This window comes from Pongo pygmaeus, chromosome 4 (assembly GCF_028885625.2).
Source record: "Pongo pygmaeus isolate AG05252 chromosome 4, NHGRI_mPonPyg2-v2.0_pri, whole genome shotgun sequence".
In the NCBI taxonomy this organism is placed as follows: Eukaryota; Metazoa; Chordata; class Mammalia; order Primates; family Hominidae; genus Pongo; species Pongo pygmaeus.
This window is the reverse complement of record NC_072377.2, coordinates 150,631,938-150,654,272: the sequence shown is the minus strand read 5'-3', so window position 1 is coordinate 150,654,272 and position 22,335 is coordinate 150,631,938. Positions and strand designations below refer to the sequence as shown.

The following is a 22,335-nucleotide window of genomic DNA, read 5'->3' as shown; positions in this document are numbered from 1 at the left end:
TCAGGAAGCTGACTCCTTCTAGTTTTATTGTGTTCTCAGAATGTTCAAAGCATCCACCTCATACCCCTCGCAGAAATTCTCCCTTTGCAGCCAGGATTATGACTTTACAGAGGGAAAAAGATATGGCAGCTACTAGTGGCCAGTGTACAGGCCCCAGAAGATGGCAGAAGTTGTTCTAATGCTTGTTGAGGATATTGTAAGGTCAAAGAAGCAATGCCAACAATCCCACCATTGTCACACCCCTGCTGCAGCCCCCTTTAGGACACCATAGAAATTCTACACAGTAACACAGGGACGACAAGAGGCCACATACTCCATGCTGGGGCATAAAGTGGGCATGACAATTTGTCACTCCTTGGTCTGAGTAAGCGAGCTTTGCGGCATCAAATCATTATGTTTGTATGTTTGGAAGGCCACGGCATCTATCCTCCCACCCAGGGCAGGAATTCCTGCTCCCACTTTTGCTCTTCTGGAGGTGAAATAGGAAGAACAAGGATCCATGCTCAAGTCCCCAAAGAATGGCAGGATGCCCTCAGTGGAGGCAGACTGTATTTAAATGCAATTCACCTCTTTGGGGTCTAGGAAAAGCCACCCGTAGGTTCATTTGCTGGGAAACATGGTCTGCGTGGCTGAGGCAGTGGACACCAGGGTTGTGGCCTTGCCAAGAGCTGACTTTCTCCGGAGGTCTGTCTGCTGCCCGGAGTGGCAGCCGCTTCGGTGGGCAAATAGGAAGGTCATCTCTGGGCCCAAGGATGCTGCTTCAGGCTGGGATGCCTTGAGGGTGGCTGGCTGTTCAGGCTTTCCGGAGGTGGGATGGGAAGTGTAATGTTTGGTGGGAGGAGGGCTGTAATTCTGAAATCTCACGGTTTTGACTTGCTGCAAGAGAAAGGAGAGGAAATGGACACAGGTGAGGTGGGAGATGTCTATTTCCCCATGCTTGTGCCCACTTGAAATGTCTCATTTATGTGTTCATTCTGCAAATATCTGTGGCTACCACGAGTGTCAAGTGCTACGATGGGGGAAGTACAAGATGCTGAGAATGCAGAGGAGCATCTAACTTCAGCTGGAAGTGGATAAGCCACGGAAGTCTTCCCAGAGGCTTTAAATTGAGAACCACAAAAGGATTAGGACTTATCTGGGAGAAATAGGGTAGGCCAACGCCTATGAAAACAGCCTGAGGCAAGAGGGTATGATCCCTTCTGGAAGATTAAAGAAATTTACCTTGTCTCTCTCCTCTCTACATACTATTAAGGCCAATCTCAAGGCTTTCCTTTTCTTTGAGGCCTCTCTCCTGATGACTCCATTTAGAGATTTCCATAATGGCCTTATAAATCCTTAGAGCACAGTTTGCAAACTGGACACCTGCTGGCTGAATTTAGCCTGCAGAATGTTTGAGGGTTTGATCGACTTGCCAACACATAAAAATTGGGAGATTGCATATAAAAATCAGAATTTCATATGTCTCTTAAAAAAAAAATCAAAGCTCTGGCACACTGTGCCTATGCCTCATTCTGACAACAGCTGGCTGGACCTGAGAAGCAGTGCCCCCTTTATATGAGATGCAAAGTCTCCAGTTTATGTCAGTTCCCCCTCTTCCTCTTTCCTTTCACCTCTCCCAGCCTGTTATATATCTGCCAGATACCTATAAGTACAGTATTTGCTTTAGCCATTCTCTATCTTGGGGCCTAATAAAGTGTTCTGTGGTACTGCTCAGGAATGATGTCTTTCTTCCATGTAATGCAACCTAGTGTCCCCCACTAAGATCTGAGTTTCTTCATATGTTCTGATCCTCATCATATCCAGCCAAGGTCTGGGCATTTATGAAATGCTTAGAGTTGTATCTAAAAGCTTGGAGTAACGGGCAACTGGGGCCTAGAAAACTCTGAATTATCTCTATAATTCAGAATAAGAACTCCCAACCTTTATATTTGTCAGTGCTTTTTCCAATGCCTTTCCCTATGAGCTTATAGCTTAGCAGTAAGAGCATGAGTTTTGCATCAGATCTGGATTCTACTCCACACATATGTGTCAACTGTGCGGTCTTGGGTAATGTTCTTTAACTCCCTGAGCTGCCATTTCCTAATTTTAAAATGAGGATGAAACTAATGCCTATTTGAGAGGGTTGTTGTCAGGATTAAATAGATGGGACACATGAAGTACTCAGCACAGTGCCTGCCAGCTTGTTAGTATTCAGTAACTGATTAACCAATGGGGGAATCACATCCTCTTTCCATTCTGAGGGGAATGGATGATGATGGTGGAATGATGCTGATGGCGGTGGTGATGGAGGTGGTGATGGCGATGATGTGATGATGGTGATGTTCCATAAATTAAGACAGCAATAAGCATCACCTAACTTTCTTACTGTCTTCTCTTCCCACCATTCCTCCTGCTTCAAGGATATTATTGAGAACATAAGCCTTTTACAAAAACTCTCACGTCTTCTAGTGGGAAATATCCTGGACTAGAAGTTAACAGATCTGACGTCTGCCGCAGAGGTCACAATAAGGTAGTTGGAGTCATTATCATTCAGTGTGACCTCGATGTCACTTACATTATCCTGTGTCTCAGTTGCCTCTTTTATACAATGCATAATTATGTGTCAAACCCTATGTAAGCACTTCACATATCTCGTTTAATCTCCACTCCATTACTGTGTGGCCATTATTCTTTCTACCTCCATTTTACGGATTATGCAAACTAAGTGTCTCAGAAGGGTGAAGTATTTTGACGAAAGTCACCCAGCTAGCAAGCAGCAGAGCTGGAATTCAAAGCAAGATTCATCTAATGCCAAAGTCATGCTTTTTTTCAAGCCACTTTTGGGCCTCAAAAGATGTATAAAATATTCAGGAAACATAAAGGCGAATCAGTAACACATGTAGGGAGGGCGTGGGTGATGTGGGGATGTTGGCCATGGCTCAGTGGGGAGTTGGGGAGGAGGAGTGTTATGTGTGAGGATTCTTTCGAGGCTGCAATTTTGGTTCCTTGTTCACCAACACTAAAATCTCTGAGCTGAGACACTATGCATAGTACGGGATCGAAAGAGTTGGGCCCCCAATGTCACTCTGATCCTACCTTTTCGATGCCATTTCTTGAGTTTTCTGGTTTCACCAGGATGGATGGTGGGGCAGACGCGGGCGGTTTTGGCAGAGGCTCACTCTTGATGGGGATTTCTTTGTCTTCCATGATGAGGGAGCTGGCTGCGGAGTGGATCTGGGCCTCGCTGCCCCTGCTGATGCACGTGAGGGCGGGCTCCCCCGTGAGGGCAGGCTTGGACCCCATCTCCACCACCATGGCTGAGGGGGACGAGGGGACCCCCTGTGGCTGGTAGAATTGGAACTGCTGAGGCCGAACGACCATGGTGGGGCTGCGTCTGAGGGAGCCTACCACGAGAGTGGGGATCCCGGACTGGAGGGGTCTCTGCAGGGATCCATCTGGGGAATTATAGGACAGAGAGATCAGCAGCAGGGGCGGCTGGCAGTAGTTTGGGTGGGGCTGGGTAAGCAGTGCGTCCTGATATCCCAGAATAGACAAGCGCTTTCCTAATCTGACTGCACTCACATTCTCTCCGGGTCTTTCAAAGGTGACCTTATTCTTTTTTTAGTGCTGTTTGCTGATGCTGGCAGCAAATATCTCTCTGGCTGAATGGTGTGTGTGAGTGTGTATGTGCGTGTGTGTGTGTAGGGGGGCTGTCAGAAGGTATATTGCTTCCATTTGCCTTGTGACGTACACACGCGCACACACACGCGCGCGTGCGCACACGCACACACACACATATCCATGTGAAGCAGACACAGAGGCAGGCAGACCAAATAGGAAACAAATGACAGAATCAGAGATAGGAAATAGAAGAAATTGAGAAACACAAAGGAGAGGCAACCGAGAAGAATGAGAGAGAGGAAAAGGAGAAAGAGAGGAGGAGAGAGGAAAACTGCCCAGCGACTTGCTGTGAAAATCTTGACAGAAGCTTTAGGCATGTGGCGGGTGGGGGTTGCTTTTTGTCGGGGGCTGCAGGGAGAAAGGGTGAGTGGAAATCACTGTGAGTGCTAGGCAAGCACAACAGCAGACAAAGGCAAATTTGGAAAGGTTATTCCACAGTTAGGGCTGTGAGGATGGGCTTTGCAATGTCTCATGACAGAGGATCTGGAATCAGACCTCCTCCTGGAGAGCCTGGGATGAGTTAAGTCACGTCACCTCTCTGCACCTCAGTTCTCTCATTTGTAAGCTGGAGATAATAACAGTACATCATTGGGCTGCTGTGAGGATTGCATTCTATTTGGTGTGCAAAGTATCAGGATAATGCCTGGAATATGACAAATGCCGCATGTTTGTTAGCTATCATTATTTTTGGTTAAAGGATCACATGTCCTAAAAATGCAAGGTCCAAGAGCTTGGTTTTGTCCCTTCCTAAGCTCATTCTTTTTCTTTTCCTTTTTTTTTTTTTTTTTAAATTGAGATGGTCCTGTCTCAGGAAAAGGTCATTTCTTCCCCTCAAATTCTCTGGAAGGCAGGAGATCCCCATCCATTGGACATATATCCTGTAGGTGACCTGGGGAATCAGGTGTTCATTGCATTCTGTGGGGAAGTGGAGGAGACACCCCTGAGAAACACACTGGGCCATTTCTCCATAAGGGACCCTCAGCATTTAGAGAGCTGTAGGTTTTGTCCCAGCCAGCGTTGTTAGTCCTTTGTGACACTCCACGGACTTGAGTTTGAATCAAAGTCATTTGTGTCCGGCACAGAGGGTCTGAGCCAAGGCCACGTCTGCATCGTGACTTCTTATTAATCCAGATGTGTACATGAAAAGCAGGACACTCGCTAAACACAGTCGGTGTCCTCAGCTGCTGCAAGCAAGCCAGTCACCATTTACACAAGTGTGACCCTTTCAATTTAGACATTTATTTTTCCACTGATGGCCCTTGTGAGGTTCACACAGTCAATTCTCCTGCCATTTCTCTTTGCTCTGGAGAGACTGATAGCTTGCCAGCCTCACCTTGGGAAAAGAGAGAAAGAGAAAGCCTCCGGGACCTGGGAAGTCAAAGCAGCACCAGGCAGACATATCCTTAGGCTCTTGTAAACGTGTGAAAAATTGGCTTTATGCCTTATCTATTTATCTTGTCAATTCCTAATTTCCAAGAGATTTAATGCTTTCTTATTACATGTGTATACAATGCAAGCATTCGAGGCTCCATGCCAATCAAGATTTTGCAAAGGTGGAGAGGGAGTATATTAAGGAAAGTGTGAGCAATTGCTTTCAGGATGCAACTCTGCATACCTAAGTGGTCTAGACTGAGTGTGAACATTTCTCCTTTTTTAAATCAAATATATATATATAGACACTAACAGCCCAGACTGGAGTACGGTAGGAGATTGTAGCTCACTGCAGTCTCAACCTTCCCGGCTCAAGCCATCCTCCCGCCCCAGCCCCAAAAGTAGCTGAGACCACAAGCAAGTGCCACCATACTTGGCTTGTTCTTTTAATTTTTTTAGAGATGAGGTCTCACTATATTGCCCAGGCTGGTCTTGAACTCCTGAGCTCAAGTGATGTTCCCACCTCAGCCTCCCAAAGTGCTAGGATTACAGGTGTGAGCCACACACATTCAGCCGTGTATGAACCTTTCAACCTTAAGTGAGTTCGTGCTCTGGATGGACCAAAGATGATCTTGATTGTAGTAGCAATGATAGTAATAAAAAAATACTATAAAAAACTAATGTTTCCTGACAGATTATTATGTGCCAGGCACTGTGCTATCAGTCATATATGGGTTGTTTTATTAAGTTAACCCTGATGAGGTAGGAATTTTTATTTCCCATTTACAGAAGAGTGAACTGAAGGCAGAAGAAGTTCATCATTTTCATTTTCCCAAGGCTGTTGTGGTGGGATTACTTATTGTGTGTGTGTGTCATGGGGAGAGGTGGAGGGAGGTACAGGAAGGTGATGGAGGGAGGCATAGTTGAGTGGAATGAAGTGCCCAGAGTCATGGGACTGGTGGTCAAACAGGCTGTCAGATGAAGGCACTGGACAGCGAAGCTAAGGTATGTGCTTTCTTTTTAAGGGGGGATCTTCCCTTAAAAAGGGGCATATTGTCCCACACGTTACTCTTCTGTCTTGACCAATCATATTGCGTTTTCATGTTAATTCATCTGTTAAGATCACAAGAGAGATTGCAGAGCTTAGTTTAATTCAGGGAACATAGAATAAATCATATTTTCTGGGCTTGGCTCGTTCTCTTCTTCCACAGAGGTATAAGAAAATAAAATCTTGTGTTTTGTAGAAGAATTGGGTTTCAAACACTTTTTACAATGCCTGAAAAGGAAATCTTATGTAGAAGTTCACTATGTGAAGAGACAAAAGCATAGTTCTTAAGAATCTGTATGTACTGCTGTGTGTGCAATGTGGATGTTATGACGGTAAAAATAAAGCAAGGTGTAGAACAATGCAGTGAGTATGGTTAACAGGTGTGTGTGTTTCCATCTATCTATCTATGGAAGAGAACTTGGGACTCAGGGTTAAGGATATGAGGGAGATTTTCTTTTGTCCAGTTTGTATACTGTAAACCTTTTTAGAAAAGTTCCATGCACTCATTACTTAAATAACATGGTGGGAATCAGGGGCTCTGATCACTGCCTCCTTAATCCTCATTTCCTACTCCCACGCCCTGCCCATCCACCCCATTCTTCCATTTTTCCCGTGGCACCCGCTGAGGGATTCCCTGGAGCACAGTTTGAGAAGCACTGACCCAGCAAATGCTTTCATCACTGTGTCTTAATAAGAGCCAGTGTCCACGTTGGCCATGTTCTAATTACGTGTTGGCACTCAGGGCTGCCATCACCCCAGTCATTCAACAAGCATGTATGAAGTAACCTAGGGCCACCACCTTGAGTTGGTATGACTTCATTCAATAAAACTCATCATTTGGGAATTGTATAATACCCTTTGCAGGGGCTTAGTTTAAAACCAAGATCCTGTTTTTGCAAAAAGCATCCTGTGTACCCCCGGGTCAGATCCCCCCATCACTTAGCTCTAGGCACGTACCTCTCTGCCACCACTTACTCTTTCTCATGCTGCTCCGCCCTTTCCGAAGAGACGCTTGTCCTAAAGTCCCGGGGCCAGCTGTGCTCCTCACAGGGTTGACTATGGCAGTGGGTACAAAGACGGATTTGAAGGGACCGCTTTGCCGTGGATCACCTTCTGAAATGCTGCCTTGGGAGGACACAGAGGAGGTGGATAACGTCCATGTGGCGTAGAGACCAGGGCTCCGGGAGTCTGGAAAACTAGAGGTCTTTCTGGTTTTGGACATTTTTTTTTTTTTTTTTAAGAGAAGAAAGAGAGAAAGAAAATGTTCAGTCAAGAGTCCTATTTAAAAACCTATCAGCTCCCAACCACATACCAAATGTGGCTACTTCTCACCTTCTTCCCACCCATACACACCCGTTTTGTGAACTATAGGCTTAACTAAAGTTGGCCCCATCTCCCTACACCCAGATAACTGTGAGGGTGTGCTGAGGGAATGAAGGGGGGCTCATATCAAGGCCTTGGTGGAGCTAGAAGACTTGAATTTCATCCTTTTTCGCTCCAGTTCTGATCATTCCTCACCCCACATCCCTTTAGCTCTTAAGCTCAGAGCATAAGATCCTGTATGTGTTTATTTCGTTTTATGGTGGCAATTTCTTGTTGAGTCAGTGACTTCCACAAATTCCAAAGTCTTTGAAAGCAGAGATTTCATATGACTTATATCTCTGTGTTCTGCATATACTGTGGATCAATAAACATTTGTTAAATGGCTGCCATGCTGCTTTAAGCACTGACACGTCATTTTGGCTAACACATATAGAGTGCTTACTGTATGCCAGGTATTGGCCAAGTGCTTTGCCCATATTTTCTCATGGGTTCTTTACAGTAGTCCTCTAAGATAGGTACTCTTAGTGCCACTATTTTATAAATAAAAAAACACAAAGCTACTTGAACCCAGGTCTAGGCTGGCTCTCTGTTCTTACCAGTGAGCTACACCACCTCCTGGCTAGTTGGAGCATTCATCATTTGGTGGCAGGAAAAGTCCTTTATTCTGCCTGAAACAAATGAACTAAAGCAGCTTGTAGGCCCTACACATGCCTCCACAAGACTTTAATTCTTCAGCCTTGGGCTATGATTTTCAAGAATTGCATTAAAGTTTTATGAAACAACAATCCCTTATCCACTGTTTCCAGCCTGCAGCTCCCTGAACTCCATGGGGAGTGACTGTCATTTTACATGCCTTTCTTGCCCTTTTACCAATCCATTCCCAACATCACATTTCCTATTGAGCAGTGCATTAATCACCTTGTCACCCTGTTGATTAAGTAACCTCTGCTAATTTCCTGGGAATAACCAACTCAACTAAGACCCTGGCACAGAGATGCCGAGTGGTTTGCTTCTTACCAATGCCTCCAAGTTTTCCTTTAGGTCATTTACCCTCATTTCTCCTCTCTCTCTTTGTCTCTCCTTCTTTTGATTGACAAAGTAATATGTAGTTTAACAACAAGCCAGTATTGTATGAAGATAAGTAAGGCATTGTTTAATTGTGGTCAATGCTGCCCGAGAAGTATATTCAACCAAATGCTCTAGGAACTGATGCTCGCAGCAAGGGGACTTCTACCCATAGCTGTCAACCTGTCTCTGGTCCCCATGGTGGTGTAGTCAGTGAAAACGAGTATGGCAGTTCATTAGAGAGAGGTCAGACTATATTCTGGGGACAAGGCCTGGGCAGTGGGAAGAAATCTCCAGCATTGGCTTCCATGGCAGAGTGCAACTGATCTGCCTGTCTTTTGAACAGAGGCCTCAAGGTGTTGGATGCTGCAAAGTGGATTGGCAACAGGAAAGACAAGTTCCAAATCTTTTCCCAGCAGTAGCAGTAGCAGCAGCAGTAGCAGTAGCAGCAGCAGCAGCAGTAGCAGCAAGGGCAGAATACAGCTAATTAGGCCCACACCAGCCTTATTCCATCAGTCCCCTTTTTGAATGACTCTTTGCAGACCAAGGTGTGACCTCATTTTTCTGAGCTCAGCACTGAGCTGGATTCCAGGAACTCCTAAATCCCAAGTCTCCCATCCAACCCTGAGTGCCTCTATGTCTTTTGGCAGAAAGCTCAGCCCTTATCTAGCACTTTCTTCCAATGTCAAAACACTTTGCCATCATATATTAATCCCCATGACACCCCCAGACCTGCAGACATTATGATCTTTGTTTTCCAGATGGAGAGACTGAAAGGCATTCTGGGCTTAGGTGGGAAGAGTGGATGTTGCCTCTGATTTGCTCCACCATGCAGGTCCCTGCGTCCTTTTCTCTAACTGGGATGTTAGCCCTTAAGAGCTGGCCCAATATTCAAAAAGGGCATCGCAAACAGCAGCTCTACTGTGTTCACCACTGGCAGCAGCCTCCCAGTAAGGAGAACAGTTGGACCTTGACAATTTTTGTATAGCTTTATGTAGAGTTAAAGGCAAATGAGTGGTGGCCCATTTGTCACTTTTCTACACCCATAAGGCACCAGGTAGGCATATATGTCTGCAAAAGTTGCAAGAAAGAGGAAGATCCTGGCTAATTGGGCAGAAGGGAATTTATTAGGAGGACAGGAAGAAGAGTAGAGGACTTGGAAACAAGATCCAAGGAGGCTACAGGGAGCTCAGCAGCAGGAAGAGTCCAATCGTATGCTGTGGCTGGTGTTCTCACATTGAGTGGTCTTCAACTTTGCCCACATCTTTTCCTGCCTTGTTCAAGTTTCCAAGTCCCAGGAGGGAATGTCATATTGGCTGAGCCTGACCCTTAGCTGTGGTGATGAGTTGAGGAGGAGAAGGATTGCATTTCTTCAGCCTCTGAAAAGAAAGGAAACCTCTGCCTCCCACCAAGACTACACACAATAGAGGAGACCCAAAGGGATGTTGCTGCTATTAAAGGGGGATTTAGATGCCGGACAGATGAAAACTTGACAAATGTTCTGTATAACCTGAGCCAATGAAGGTCTCCAGGATCTGGGAAGAGGCAACGTGGTGGCAGAGATTTAGTTGTGGTCAATAACAGCTGGACAGGTTGGTGTCATCATCTAGCACAGAGGGCTGGACCACAGAATAGCACAACAGCCCTTTCCTCTCCTGGTAGCTGAAAGGCTCACTTGCTGACTCTTAAATTGAAGTCCTAGCATTCTAGTCAATTATAATCTCGAGTTTATCCCCAAATTCTGTCTGGGTCAGTTCATTAGGTGATGATGTTAATAAGAGCATAGGTTCAAATGCTCACACCTTTGGGCCCTGGCTATTTTATAAAACGCTGCAGTATACACCAAGGGGGCTGGATGGCAGTGAAAAGCCATCACTATAAACAGGAGACAAAGGCTAGGGGGAAGAGGACCCAAACACAGAGAATCAAAGAACAGAAAGGGGCCTTGCACATGTAGCCCAGTCCACTCAGTTCTTACACAAAACTTGCTAATAGTAGTAGGAACTCAGCTGACAAGGACAGCATTATTCATCCCTGAGACACGGGAAGAAGTAAACTTCCCATCAAGGAAATGGTGGTTAAGAACAAGGGTCACCTGCATGCAGATAGACGGACTGGGTATATATCATTCATGTGGGAGATTAGTGGGGATGGGAGCCTTTTTTTGCATTAGAGAGATCATCAAGGAAAAAGTATAAACACGGTGAAAGCACTGATCCTCTGCCACCTAAGAACCCTCAGGAGCATATCCTCTAATAGGCACTTGTTCTTCTTAAGAATGTTGGTTCCCCATAAACAAAACCATGCCTCATTGTTAGTAGCACCTCAATATTTCCATATGTTCAGATTTCCCTGAACTGGGAGTGAGGGGAGAACTCAATGGCAATCTATTGCGCTGAAACTCCAACTGTTGCCTGACATGTAGGCATCTCAGAAGGGGTGAGCAGAGATGCTCATGACTTGCCCAAGAACACAACAGACAGACCTTGGCCAAGGAGAGAAATCAAAACTGGAGCCTTGAAATACACTGGGATGAAATTCTACACACACTCTATTTAGGATGACCACACGGCTTGATTTTCCCAGGAGAGTCTCAGCTGATACCTGCCCAAAAGTGTCCTAATTTGGATGATTAAGCATATGGTAACTCTTATTCTATTGGATCTTTGACGGTATAACCGGGATTGGGGACTAAGGCCTGATGTATAAGCAAATGCCCTGGTTGTAGGGATGGGCCCTGGGAAATTCATTTTAAAGCCATGGAAGAAGCCGTTCATAAATTAGGGTAGGCATCCTCCTTGCTCCTCACTGTCAGTTCTAGGCCATTTCCCACACTCCTCAATACTTCCCAGCTTTGACTCATATTATCAGACTTGACTACCCACCACTCCACCTTCCTGCAGTCAGCATTTACTCTCCAAGTCTCTCCTCTCACTCCTTGAAGATTTCAGCTTCGGGCTCGTTGTCATTCTCTGGATACAACTCATCCCACCATGATGATCTCATCTCGTTTCAGGGCTTTAAATAGCATCTCAAGGCTGGAGCTCTCTCTTAAATGTTAAACTCATATATTCAACTGCTTACCAACATCTTTACTTGGATTGTTAAGAGACATCTCAGGCTTAGTCTGCTGTGAACTAAGCTTTTTCTTCCCTCCATACCCCAAAACATGCTCCTTTTATGGAGCAGTCGCTATCTCATTTAAAGGCCACCCCATCTTGCAGTCACTCGGAAAAAAACTTGGTCTCACCTTGGATCCTCTATTCTTTCCCACCTGACATTTTATCTGTTAGAAAACCCTGTTGTCTAAGGTGTATTCAGAATCTAACCACTTCTCCCTACCTCCACAGCTAACACTTTGGTTCAATTCACCATCACCTCTCCCCAGGATTATGATATCTTCTTAGCTAGTTTTTCTGCTTCCCCCTTTTCGTTTGTATAGTTTATTCTCAACCCAGCAAATACAGGGATTCTGGTTAAACACAGCTAAGATTATGTTACTCTTCTGCTCAAAACCCAGCAACAGGCTTAAAGCCAAACCCCTCATTATGACCTAGGAAATTCTTTATGACCTGGCTACCCCATTACCATTCTGGCTTCCTTTCTAATATCCCCCTTGCTTGCTCTAATCCAATCCTGTTGGCTTCATGTAACCTCTGCCCTCCCAGTTCAAGCGATTCTCCTGCCCCAGCCTCCCCAGTAGCTGGGATTACAGGTGTCCACCACCACATCTGGCTAATTTTTGTATTTTTAGTAGAGATGAGGTTTGACCATGTTGGCCAGCCTTGTCTCAAACTCCTGACCTCAGGTGATCCACCCACCTCGGCCTCCCAAAGTGTTAGGATTACAGGCGTGAGCCACTGCGCCCGACCTACTACAATACAGGTCCTTTGTTTGTACTTGCTGTTTCTTTAGTCTGGACATTTCCCTCAGAGATCCACATGGCTTGGCTCCTGCTTTCCTTCTTACTTCTCAGCAAAGCCATCCCTCACCAACCTATCTAAAATTGTAACCACCCCCAAAAATTCTATCCTCCTTTTCTGATTTTTTTGTTAGCCGGTATAATTAACACATCATATAGATTACTTAAATATCTTGGTTTTAAAAAATTTGTCTCTCCCACTAGAATGTAAGCTCCTGTAAGCAGGAATTTTGTATATTTTGTTTACTGGTATTTCTCCAGTGCCTGGAAAAGTTCCTGCCATGTAGTTAGCACTCAATATTTGCCAATTAAATGAATTAAAGCATCAATTATAGACCTCAGTTTGCCCTTGGATATTTTACAATTTTGTAACAAATTTCAATAACTTTTCTTTGAAAGGAATAGCTATGATCTTTTATCCTGACTTTCTGCCATGTGAAGAAATCTTTTTATACAACTTTAGATCTATGAGGACTCAGGCCGACTTTGCCTGCATTCTTTCTAAAAAGAGAGTCCACCACCTCACCAGCTAGCCTGGTTGGAAAAATCTATGGGCTAGAAAAAGCTGCCTTTTATTGAACCAAGATGTTCTTGAACGTCTTGGTTTACTGAACCAAGACCAGTTGCATACACTGGTCCACTCCACTGCCCCCTCTCAGAACAAATTTACTGCCCTATTGACAGTGTATTATGATCCCTCTGTCCCTTGTCTTCTACAGGTTAAATAGCCCCAGTTTCTTTATTGGTTTCTCCTATGATATCGTTTGCTGTCTCCTCACCATTCCTGCTGCCCTCCTCCGGACGTGGCACCTCACTTAAATGAAGGTCCCCAAAAGTGGGCATATGACTAGGTCTGACCCGCACAGAATACAATGGGGCTCTTTCCCTGTGATTGTGACCCTCTGGTATGTCATAAAGACAGTGTTGGATGTGTGGTGGTAGCCTCACTGCCTTGAGACAGGGTTTGCTTGGGCTGATCGGGGGTGGAGGCAGGAGGAGTCATGGATAGTTTCGGGGTCTAGGTGCATTTGTGGCAGTGGTATGAGGTGGCAAGACAAAGGGGGTCAATGACATGAAGAGTATGCCACACAATGTAAGAGATCGGGAAAAGCTGTGAGGGAGGAGGCCCTGCAGGGTTACTAGCATTTCATCTTGGGTGTGGAGGAAGAGGTAGGGGTCTGAGTTCATGGAAACTCTGATTAGGGGTCACTCCCACAGCCTGAGAAGTTTCCCAAGGTGCTCTGGGGAAGTCATCTGACCACATTTTCCCATCACGCCACTAGATGGAGCATTGGGATAGAGGATGTGAGGTGGGGTTCCTGGGATTTGTGCAGAAGAAAACCTGACATCCATTTCTTGAGCAAGTTGCTTAACTCTGCGCAGCATTTTCATCTGTAACATAATATCTACCTTAGAGGATTCTTGGGCACAGCCAGTGAGCTAAGAGATACAAAAGTGCTTGCAAGCCGTGAAGGGCTACAAGAAAGGTAACTAGTTTTTGCTATTTTGTTTTAAAAGAGATAGGCGGGTTATAGAGCAAAAAGCACTTTCTTGGCCTGTTTTCTGAAAGAGCATTAGGTCTTCCACCAGTTCAACCCACAGATGGCCCCTGGCCTAGCGCAGCCCGACCTCCCAAAGTCTGGGATTGGAGGCGACGCACCTGAAAATGGGGATGACGTAATTGTTTGGGAAGATGCCAACTCGCCCGGTGACCAAGGAGACGCCCCTGAGCCATCCGTCCTGGCACTTCCCCAGGACCCTGACGCCTTCTCCCTTTTGCAGGTCCAGCTCATCGGGTCCATGGGCTGAGTAGGAGTGCAGGGCTACAAACCTGGGAAGACACAGAGAACTGGTGAGGGAGGAAGGAAGACGTGCCTGATGGGGGGCATGGAGCGGGGGAATGGTGGAGAGAGACTGCCCAGTGGTTAGCAATAAGAACCTTCTTGGTGGAGTGGGTGCGGTGGCTCTTGCCTGTAATCCCAGCAGTTCGAGAGGCCGAGGCAGGTGGATCACCTGAGGTCAGGAATTCGAGACCAGCCTGGCCAACATAGTGAAATACCATCTCTACTAAAAATACAAAAAATTAGCTGTGACTGAAGTCCACACAGGAATCAGGCAGGTAATATCCAGGTATGAGTCAGAGGGGTAAAGACAATCAGGACTGATGAGGTGTGGAGGTGAGAATAGCTACCTGATCCAAGGCATTCAGGAAACAATCCATTGGTTTGCCAGATTCAGGGGTCACCAGTATATGGCCCCCAGGCATCTCAGACATCAGGAAGTCCCTCCAGACTCCAAGGACTGTGAGACATTGGAGCGTTTTATCAAAGGGAATGGGGGAGTGTTCTCTACAAGGTTTTTTTTTGTTTTGTTTTTTCTTTCTAAAATGCTATATTTATTTTTTGCTGTTTACTAAACAACATGTATTTATGACCCAACATTTTGACTCTAAAGCAAGACAATAGAAATTGCTCAATACCCAATCTCCCAGTGATGTTGTGGTATATAATCTTCCAGTCTCTTTCTACTTTTGTAAAATAATGAGCTAAGAGTGACGTGGTTTGCTAATTTGTGTTGTCTTTTTTTTTTTTTTTTGAGACAGGGTCTCACTCTGTGGCCCAGGCTGGAGTGCAGTGGGATGATCATAGCTCACTGAAGCCTCAAACTCCTGGGCTCAACCCATCCTCCTGCCTCAGCCTCCTAAGTAGCTAGGAAAATACGTGTGCACAACCATTCCTGGCTAATTTTTAAATTTTTTTTTGTAGAGATGAGGTCTCACTATGTTGCTCTGGCAGGTTTGGAACTCCTGGGTTCAAGCAATCCTCCTGCCTCAGCTTACTGAAGTGCTGGGATTATAGGTGTGAGCCACTGCGCCTGGCCCTAATTTCTGTTTTTCACCATTATTTCACTAGGAAGTGGTAAAGGAAGGTGACCTATTGTCTCTCTGGATGGGATGGTTTGGGAATGGTGATGCTAGATCACCACTGTACATGGTAAAGATGACCCCTTTGTGCCAGGACTGGGGTGAAGAGATGAGCCTTTTACTCACATGTTCGCTGAGAGGTGTTGCTGGGAGCCAGGCAGACTGACCACGGCTGTGGAATGTCCTGGAGAGACAGGTGCCGGGTGATAAGTGCTGACCTGCACAGACAGAAAAGACAGCCAAGCAGAACCAGTGAATGCCACAACCCAGGCCCACAGCAAACAGAGCAGCTACACAGAAAGACCTGACACAGCTGAAAACCAACAGCCATGCCCAGTGCCACCCATTGTGCATCCTCTCTGTGGTTTGTGGCTGTGGGCACAGGGAGGTGGGGAGGAGCTGGTTTATGGCCTGGTGGGGTGGCATGCCAGGACTGCATTCCAAAAGACTGCTCAGATAGGGTGGAAGATGAAGAGCCATCCAATTTACAGTCCACAGGACACTACCAGACTCCTCCTGTCCCTCTCCCCACCCCACCCATCTCCCTCTATGAAAACCTGCTCTTGGAAAATGAAAAGGTGGCTAATATTGATTCAGAACTGAGCAATTACCAGGCAGTCTTAAGTGCTCTATAAGTATCAGCTAAGTTAATCCTTATTAAAGGAACTGTTATAATCCTCATATTTGGATGAGAAACTGAGACAAAGAGGGAAAGAAAGGTCACACAATTAGTATGAAACAAAGAAAATCTAAAATCAGGTAGTCCAAGTTCTGAGCCCATATTCTTATTATTGACTATTGCTAGAAACACACACACACACACACGCCTATCCAATGACTTATAGAAGTTGAATTTGAATCCCTTTCACTTTTCCAGGATAGAAGAGGAAACAATAATGATAAAATGAAAAAAGCTCCTGGAAGGCCAGGCTCAGTGGCTCTCATGCCTATAAACCTAATACTTTGGGAGGCTGAGATGGGAGGATCGCTTGAACCCAAGAATTCTAGACCAGCCTGGGAAACATAGTGAGACCCCATCTCTTTCAAAAAAATTAGCTGGGTGCGATGGCAGGTGCCTGTCATTCCAGCTACTCAGGAGGCTGAGATGGGAGATTCGCTTGAGCCTTGGAGGTCAAGGTTACAGTGAGCCATGACTGTGCCACTGCACTCCAACCTGGGTGAAAGAGTGAGACCCTATCTCAAAAAAAAAAAGTTCCTGTAAACTGCCTACTATACTAGGGCTTTGGCAAACATATTGCCTTGCTTATTTCCTTCTGAGCACGTATCACAGATTCTAAGTGTTTCCTTACTAGACTGTAAATTCCATGAGGGCAGGGACTATGTCAGTCTGGTTCATCATTGTATTTCTGCATGCTCAATATGTACTTGTAGCTTAAAGAACAAAGGAATGAGTGAAGGAATGAATGAAAAGGTCTTCTTACCTAGTACACCAAGGATAATGAAACCTTCTCCATGCCATCCAGAGTAAATACATTCATTCTGTTTTCAGTCATCTACTGATAAATGATGGTAACTCTGTGTGTGCCTTTTTAGGACTATGCTTTGGTGGGTACAACTATTGTTTGTGTATTTGTGTTTATGTGGGTGTGAGTGCATTATTAAATACATATGTCCCTTTGTTTTGAGCAAACGTGTATGTTTGCTCAAGGCCCATGGCAATTTAATGTACATGTGTGATGGCATTAGTCCATTGCAAATCTTGTTTTGTTCACACATGTGGTCTACGGATTGATGTGTGTATGCTGCATGTGCTGCATGGGATTGCAGACACAATTGTATAAGGGATTGTGATTATGAGATTCTGTGTGTATGTATGTGAACTCTAGAGGTGTGTACAGGTATGCCCACCACGTAATTTTGTACATGTGTCTATGTCAATGATTGTGTAAATGTATGTGTGGTCATGTATGTAATTGTGACAGTCCAAAGATCAAGTTGTAGGATCAAAAAACCACTTTAGTCAAATAATAAGTGTTGGTGAGGAGGTATAAAAGTGGAAACCCTCATACATTGCTGGTTGGAATGTCAAATGGTACAGCCTCTTTGCAGAACAGTCTGGCAATTCCTAATATGATTAAACATAGGATTACCATATGATCCAGTAAACCCATTTCTAGTGTATGCTCAAAAGAAATGAAAACATATTCCACACAAAAACTTATAGGCAAATGTTTCAGCAGCATTATTCATAATAACCCAAAGAGGGAAACAACTCAAATGTCTACTCATTAATGAGTGGATAAACAAAATATGGTGTAACCATACAATGAAATATTATTCAGCCATAAAGAAGAATGAAGTATTGATACATAAGAGAACATGGATGAACCTTGAAAACATTATGCTAAGTGAAAGAAGCCAGACACAAAAGACCACATATTATTTGATTCCATTTATATGAAACGTCCAGAATAAGTCAATCTACAGATAGAGAAAACAGATGATCATTTCCAAGGGTTGGGATGATGGGGAATATGAGGTGATAGCTAAACAGCACAAGGTTTCTTTTCGAAGTGATAGAATATCCTAAAATTGTAATAGTAATGGCTATACATCTGTGAATATACTAAAAACCACTGAGTTATACACCTTAAATGGGTGAATTGTATGGTAGGTGAATGATATCTCAATAATAAAGCATTAAGAAGAACAAAACCGTTCCACAATCACCCTCCTGAGGAACTCTTAGCACTGCATAAAGTGTTCTGAGTTTGTAATCAGATGTTGTCATACTGGTTCCTTCAAACAGACATGACAAGGAGCTGGCTTTGGGCTAGGCTGCTCCTTGCCTATGACTGGGGAAGGTTCAACCCCTACAGGGCTTATGTACGTGGAAACTGTTGGAACACTGATTAAACGGGATGGACTTCACTTAACACTCTTGGATTTCCAATATTATGTTTGAGTAAAAGAACTGCTATCCACAAACACCATTAATCCTTTAGGGAGGCAGAAAAGGCCAGAATGCAAAGCCATCTTTTCATTACACTAGGGTCTGTCTTTTTACTTCTCTGGGCCTTTATCTGGGGAGGGCGTGTTTCCCCCACTTGGAACAGTGAGCCTGGCCGGGACAGTAATCTGTGGGCTTGTGATGGCATTATTTCTAATAGGGAATGGGAAAGGATGTTAGCTTCTCAGGTTTTAAAGTGTCCTGGAGGAGAAGAGAAAGGACGACATGAGAAGGAGGAGGAAGGAGACAGTGAAGAAGAGGGGTGAGGGGGAGATAGTGAAAGACCCTGAGAATGGCATAGGGTAAAACTGGGACAGAGATACTGTGGGAGAACGACAGCTGCAGAGGGACAAAGGAAGGAAGGAAGGAGAAGAGAGGGAGATAAAAACAGTTTGGAGAAACTCTCACAATACATTCATAAGAAGACAAGGAACCCAATAAAAATGGGCAACAGATACCACAGAAGATGATATATTGAGTGGCCAATAAATACATAAAAATATGCTCAACATCAATAATTACCAGGGAAATGCAAATTAAAAGCACCGTGAGATACCACTACACACCGATGAGAATGGCTAAAATCAAAAAAGACCAACCAGCACTTTGGGAGGCCGAGGTGGGCGGATCATGAGGTCAGGAGTACGAGACTAGCCTGACCAACATGGTGAAACCTCGTCTCTACTAAAAATACAAAAAATAGCTGGGGGTGGTGGCATGAGCCTGTAATTCCAGCTACTCAGGAGGGTGAGGCAGGAGAATCGCTTGAATCCAGGAGGCAGAAATTGCAGTGAGCCGAGATCATGCCCTTGCACTCTAGCCTGGGCGAAAGAGTGAGACTCTGTCTTAAAAAAAAAAAAAAAAAAAAAAAAAAAAAGAACCAATCATACCAAGTGTTGGTGAGGATGTAGAGCACCTGCAACTCTCATACCCTTCCAATGGGAATGCAAAATGGTACAGGCCATGTTGGAAAACACATTGGCCATTTTTCGTAAAGTTAATCATACACTTTTCATACTACTCAGCAATTGTACTCACAAATATTTACTTAAGAGCAATGAAAACATATGTCCATACAAGGACCTGTACATGAATGTTCAGAGCAACTTCATTCATTTTAATGAAAAACTAGAAACACCCCAAATGCCCATGAACTGGTGAATCAAGAGGCAAATTTTGGTATAACCACAGCGGCGTACTCCTCAGTGATACATGCAACAGCAGGATGAATCTTAACATCACCCTAAATGAAAGATGTAGGACGCTGAAGACTATATACTATATAATGCTAATTATATAAAATGTTTTAAAAATAATCCATAACTATAGTGACAGAAAACATTAAGGGTTGCCAAGAGCCAGGGTGGGGAGACAGGATTGATAGCAAACGGGCACAAGAGAGCTTTTTGAGATGATGCAAACGTCTGTTATCTTGATGTTGGTAGTGATTACATGCTGTATATGTTTACCAAAAGTTATTGAACTGTATACTCAAAATGCTTAAGTGTTATTGTATATAATTAAACCTCAGTAAAGCTGTTAAAAAACATGAATACATTATCTAGTTAAGGCCACAGGAAACATCCAAGAGGACTTAGCTTGACTCAGCTCGAGGTCTGGAATTAGGGAAGGGGATGGGAATCGCTCAGCTTCATACAGGGCAGCTAGCAAGTAACCCTTATGGTAGGGGGCCACCTGAATAGGAGAGAAACCAAGAACGGGAACCTATGGATCAGAGGCTCAATCAATAAGGCAAAGGAAAAATGAACGAATGAATGACTGGAGAGACAGGAAAAGAGAACAAGATAGACATAGGCAGAGAAGAGAGAAACTGGGTGGGAAAGAAGACAGGCAGAACAAGACAGAAAGGAAAGCCCCACCCGGTAAGTGAAGATAACCAGACAGATGGCCAGCTTCTGAGGAGGCAAGTCTGCTCCTGTCACTGGGATCGAAGAAGGAGGCCCAGCCTTTCTGAGTGAATGGGCTTGGCCCTGGTTCCTTTCCCTGGGGTCAATTGTGACCTCAGGTGCCTGTGCCACAAGGAGTTTGTGAGGCTGGATGGGAGGTTCTCCACCAACTGATGCTCCCTGGCACAGGGTTCCGAGTCCTGAGCAAGATCAGGGTAAGTATGGGTGTGCGGGTGTGGTGGGGAAGGGCATTCTTGCTGAAATCTAAACACTTTTTTTTTTCCCTCCCTTTTGAAGGAAATGACTCATTTAAAAGAAGTCTTTATCAACCACAGCAGAATCCACAGCTATATGGCTTCTGGGAATTTCCAGGTTTTCAGGTGCTAAGTGAGGGAGGAAGAGGGTATAAAGCCTCCTGGCACAGAGTTGCTGGCAATGCTCTGCCCTGCTGGCCCTGCTGCCTTTACCATCAGCCACTCAGGTATAGAAAATGCAGCTACCTCTTAGGAGTCCAGAGAGGAGGTCTAACTTAGGACTCAGGCCAGTGGCTCTACCATCTACCAGAACCTGTGATCTTGGACAAGTGATTGAATTCTGTGGATCCTCCATTTCTTCAAAATCTATAAAATGGGGCAATAATGGTATTTCTCTCTTAGAGTTGTTATGAGGGTTAAATAAAGTAATCCATATAAACTATTTAGCACAGGGTTTGACGCAATGTAAGTGCTCAATAGGTATTACTTATTTTGATCTGCAAAGAGATTAGTTACTGCATAGGGTGGGAACAGAGTGGGTGGGGTGCCTTTTATGGTACAGCCTGGCAAGGTCTTGGACTGAGAGCAGGACCCAAGAATGTGGTGGGCATGGGGAAGAGTGTCTGTAGCAACCTTGCTCCTCTCTTCTAGCAGAAAACCTCTCCACCTTTCCAAATGTAAGTTTGTTTTTCTCCATCCCATGCCGTGGCTCTCAGCTATTTCCTCCAGGGCTCTTGCCTTTCGGTAACTTGGCGGGTATGGGGTGACTGTCTTCCCCAGCAGAGTGTGAACTACTCTAGAGCTGGTATGGTACTACACTTGGTATTCCCCAAACCTAACAAGGGCCCTTGAACCTACAGTGTTCACTCAGAGTTGAGAGAAGGGCTACATTTTATTTTATTTATTTTTTATTTTTTTGAGACAGGGTCTTGCTTTGTCACCCAGGCTAGAGTGTCGTGGTGCAATCAAGGCTCACTGCAGCCTCAACCTCCCAGGCTCAACCGATCCTCCCACCTCAGCCTCCTGAGTGGCTGGGATGCAGATGTGCACCACCATGCTCAGACAGTTTTTTGTATTTTTTGTAGAAATGGGGTTCCACCACATTGCCCAGGCTGGTCTCCAACTCCTGGGCTCAAGCAAGACGTCCTCGGCCTCCCAAAATGCTGGGGTTACAAGCGTGAGCCACTGCACCTGGCCTAGGGCTGCATTTTAGAGCTAGAAAATTAGGTATTGGTAGCTTCTGTACCCACCACTAGGGACAATCTGGAGTTGACCATCTGACTTTATAAAGTTAAGAGCTCATTCCCCTCTATAGACTCAAAACAAGTTAAGAGCCACATTTGGTAATTGCTGTGTGTGGACCTTATTGGGTCCTAGGCACCGTGCTAGGCACTGGGGTTACTGCAATAAGCAGGACACACAGGGCTCCATTCTCATGTGGAGCTCACAGTGTATGCCAGGAAGCTCCTGTAACATACTGTGTAACATACTCATACTCAGTGACACCTAGAACTATGCTGTGTAAGCGTGAGCGTGTTGGGGTCGGGGAAGATCAGGATGCTCTGGGAGCTAGCACGAGAGGCTTGCCTGGACCTCCAAGGGCTGCTTCGCCCTCACATGCTATGACTCCAGTGCTAATTTATACATGGGCCCCATGGTCATTATCCCCATTTTTATAGATGGAGAAACTGAGATAAAAAGATTTCACAATTTTCAGGAAGGGGCCAAATGGGTGGACAGCTTGATTCCAGAAGCAAGGACCCTAGGCTCAGAGTCCTTTCTGTAGAGCCCAAGGTTAACATGTCCAGATCTCAGTGTGGCTAAAGGGGTCATACAGAGGAGGCATGTGTTTATGCTCGTGGATAGGATGAACACCGTTCCTGTCAGGTGT

The 22,335-nt window shown here is 44.9% G+C and overlaps 1 protein-coding gene and 1 long non-coding RNA gene across 9 annotated transcripts in view; one reads left to right on the top strand and one right to left on the bottom strand.

The window, feature by feature from the left end:
• SH3RF2 (SH3 domain containing ring finger 2) overlaps positions 1–22,335 on the bottom strand; it is a 144,814-nt gene that overhangs the window by 18,359 nt on the left and 104,120 nt on the right. For 2 of the 7 annotated variants that reach the window (XM_063665246.1, XM_054489507.2), the window contains exons 6-10: positions 15,439–15,530; positions 14,050–14,220; positions 7,055–7,287; positions 3,076–3,434; positions 568–876 (exon numbers count right to left, since the gene is read on the bottom strand). In XM_063665246.1, coding sequence (XP_063521316.1) covers positions 601–876; positions 3,076–3,434; positions 7,055–7,287; positions 14,050–14,220; positions 15,439–15,530 — 1,131 coding nt within the window. In that variant the 3' untranslated portion in view covers positions 568–600. Of the gene's footprint in view, positions 1–532; positions 877–3,075; positions 3,435–7,036; positions 7,288–14,049; positions 14,221–15,438; positions 15,531–22,335 lie in introns of those variants that run through there. The other 5 variants (XM_063665244.1, XM_063665243.1, XM_063665247.1 and 2 more) reach the window with 3 other exon arrangements.
• Positions 13,310–20,880, top strand: LOC129037416 (uncharacterized). 2 transcript variants are annotated; one of them, XR_008502794.1, is made up of 6 exons: positions 13,310–13,482; positions 13,673–13,876; positions 14,172–14,241; positions 15,302–15,660; positions 16,190–20,405; positions 20,488–20,880. It is a non-coding gene; the product is annotated as an uncharacterized LOC129037416 (long non-coding RNA). The 2 variants fall into 2 exon arrangements; XR_010126447.1 differs by lacking the exons at positions 14,172–14,241; positions 16,190–20,405; positions 20,488–20,880 and having other exon boundaries at positions 13,316–13,876; positions 15,302–15,656.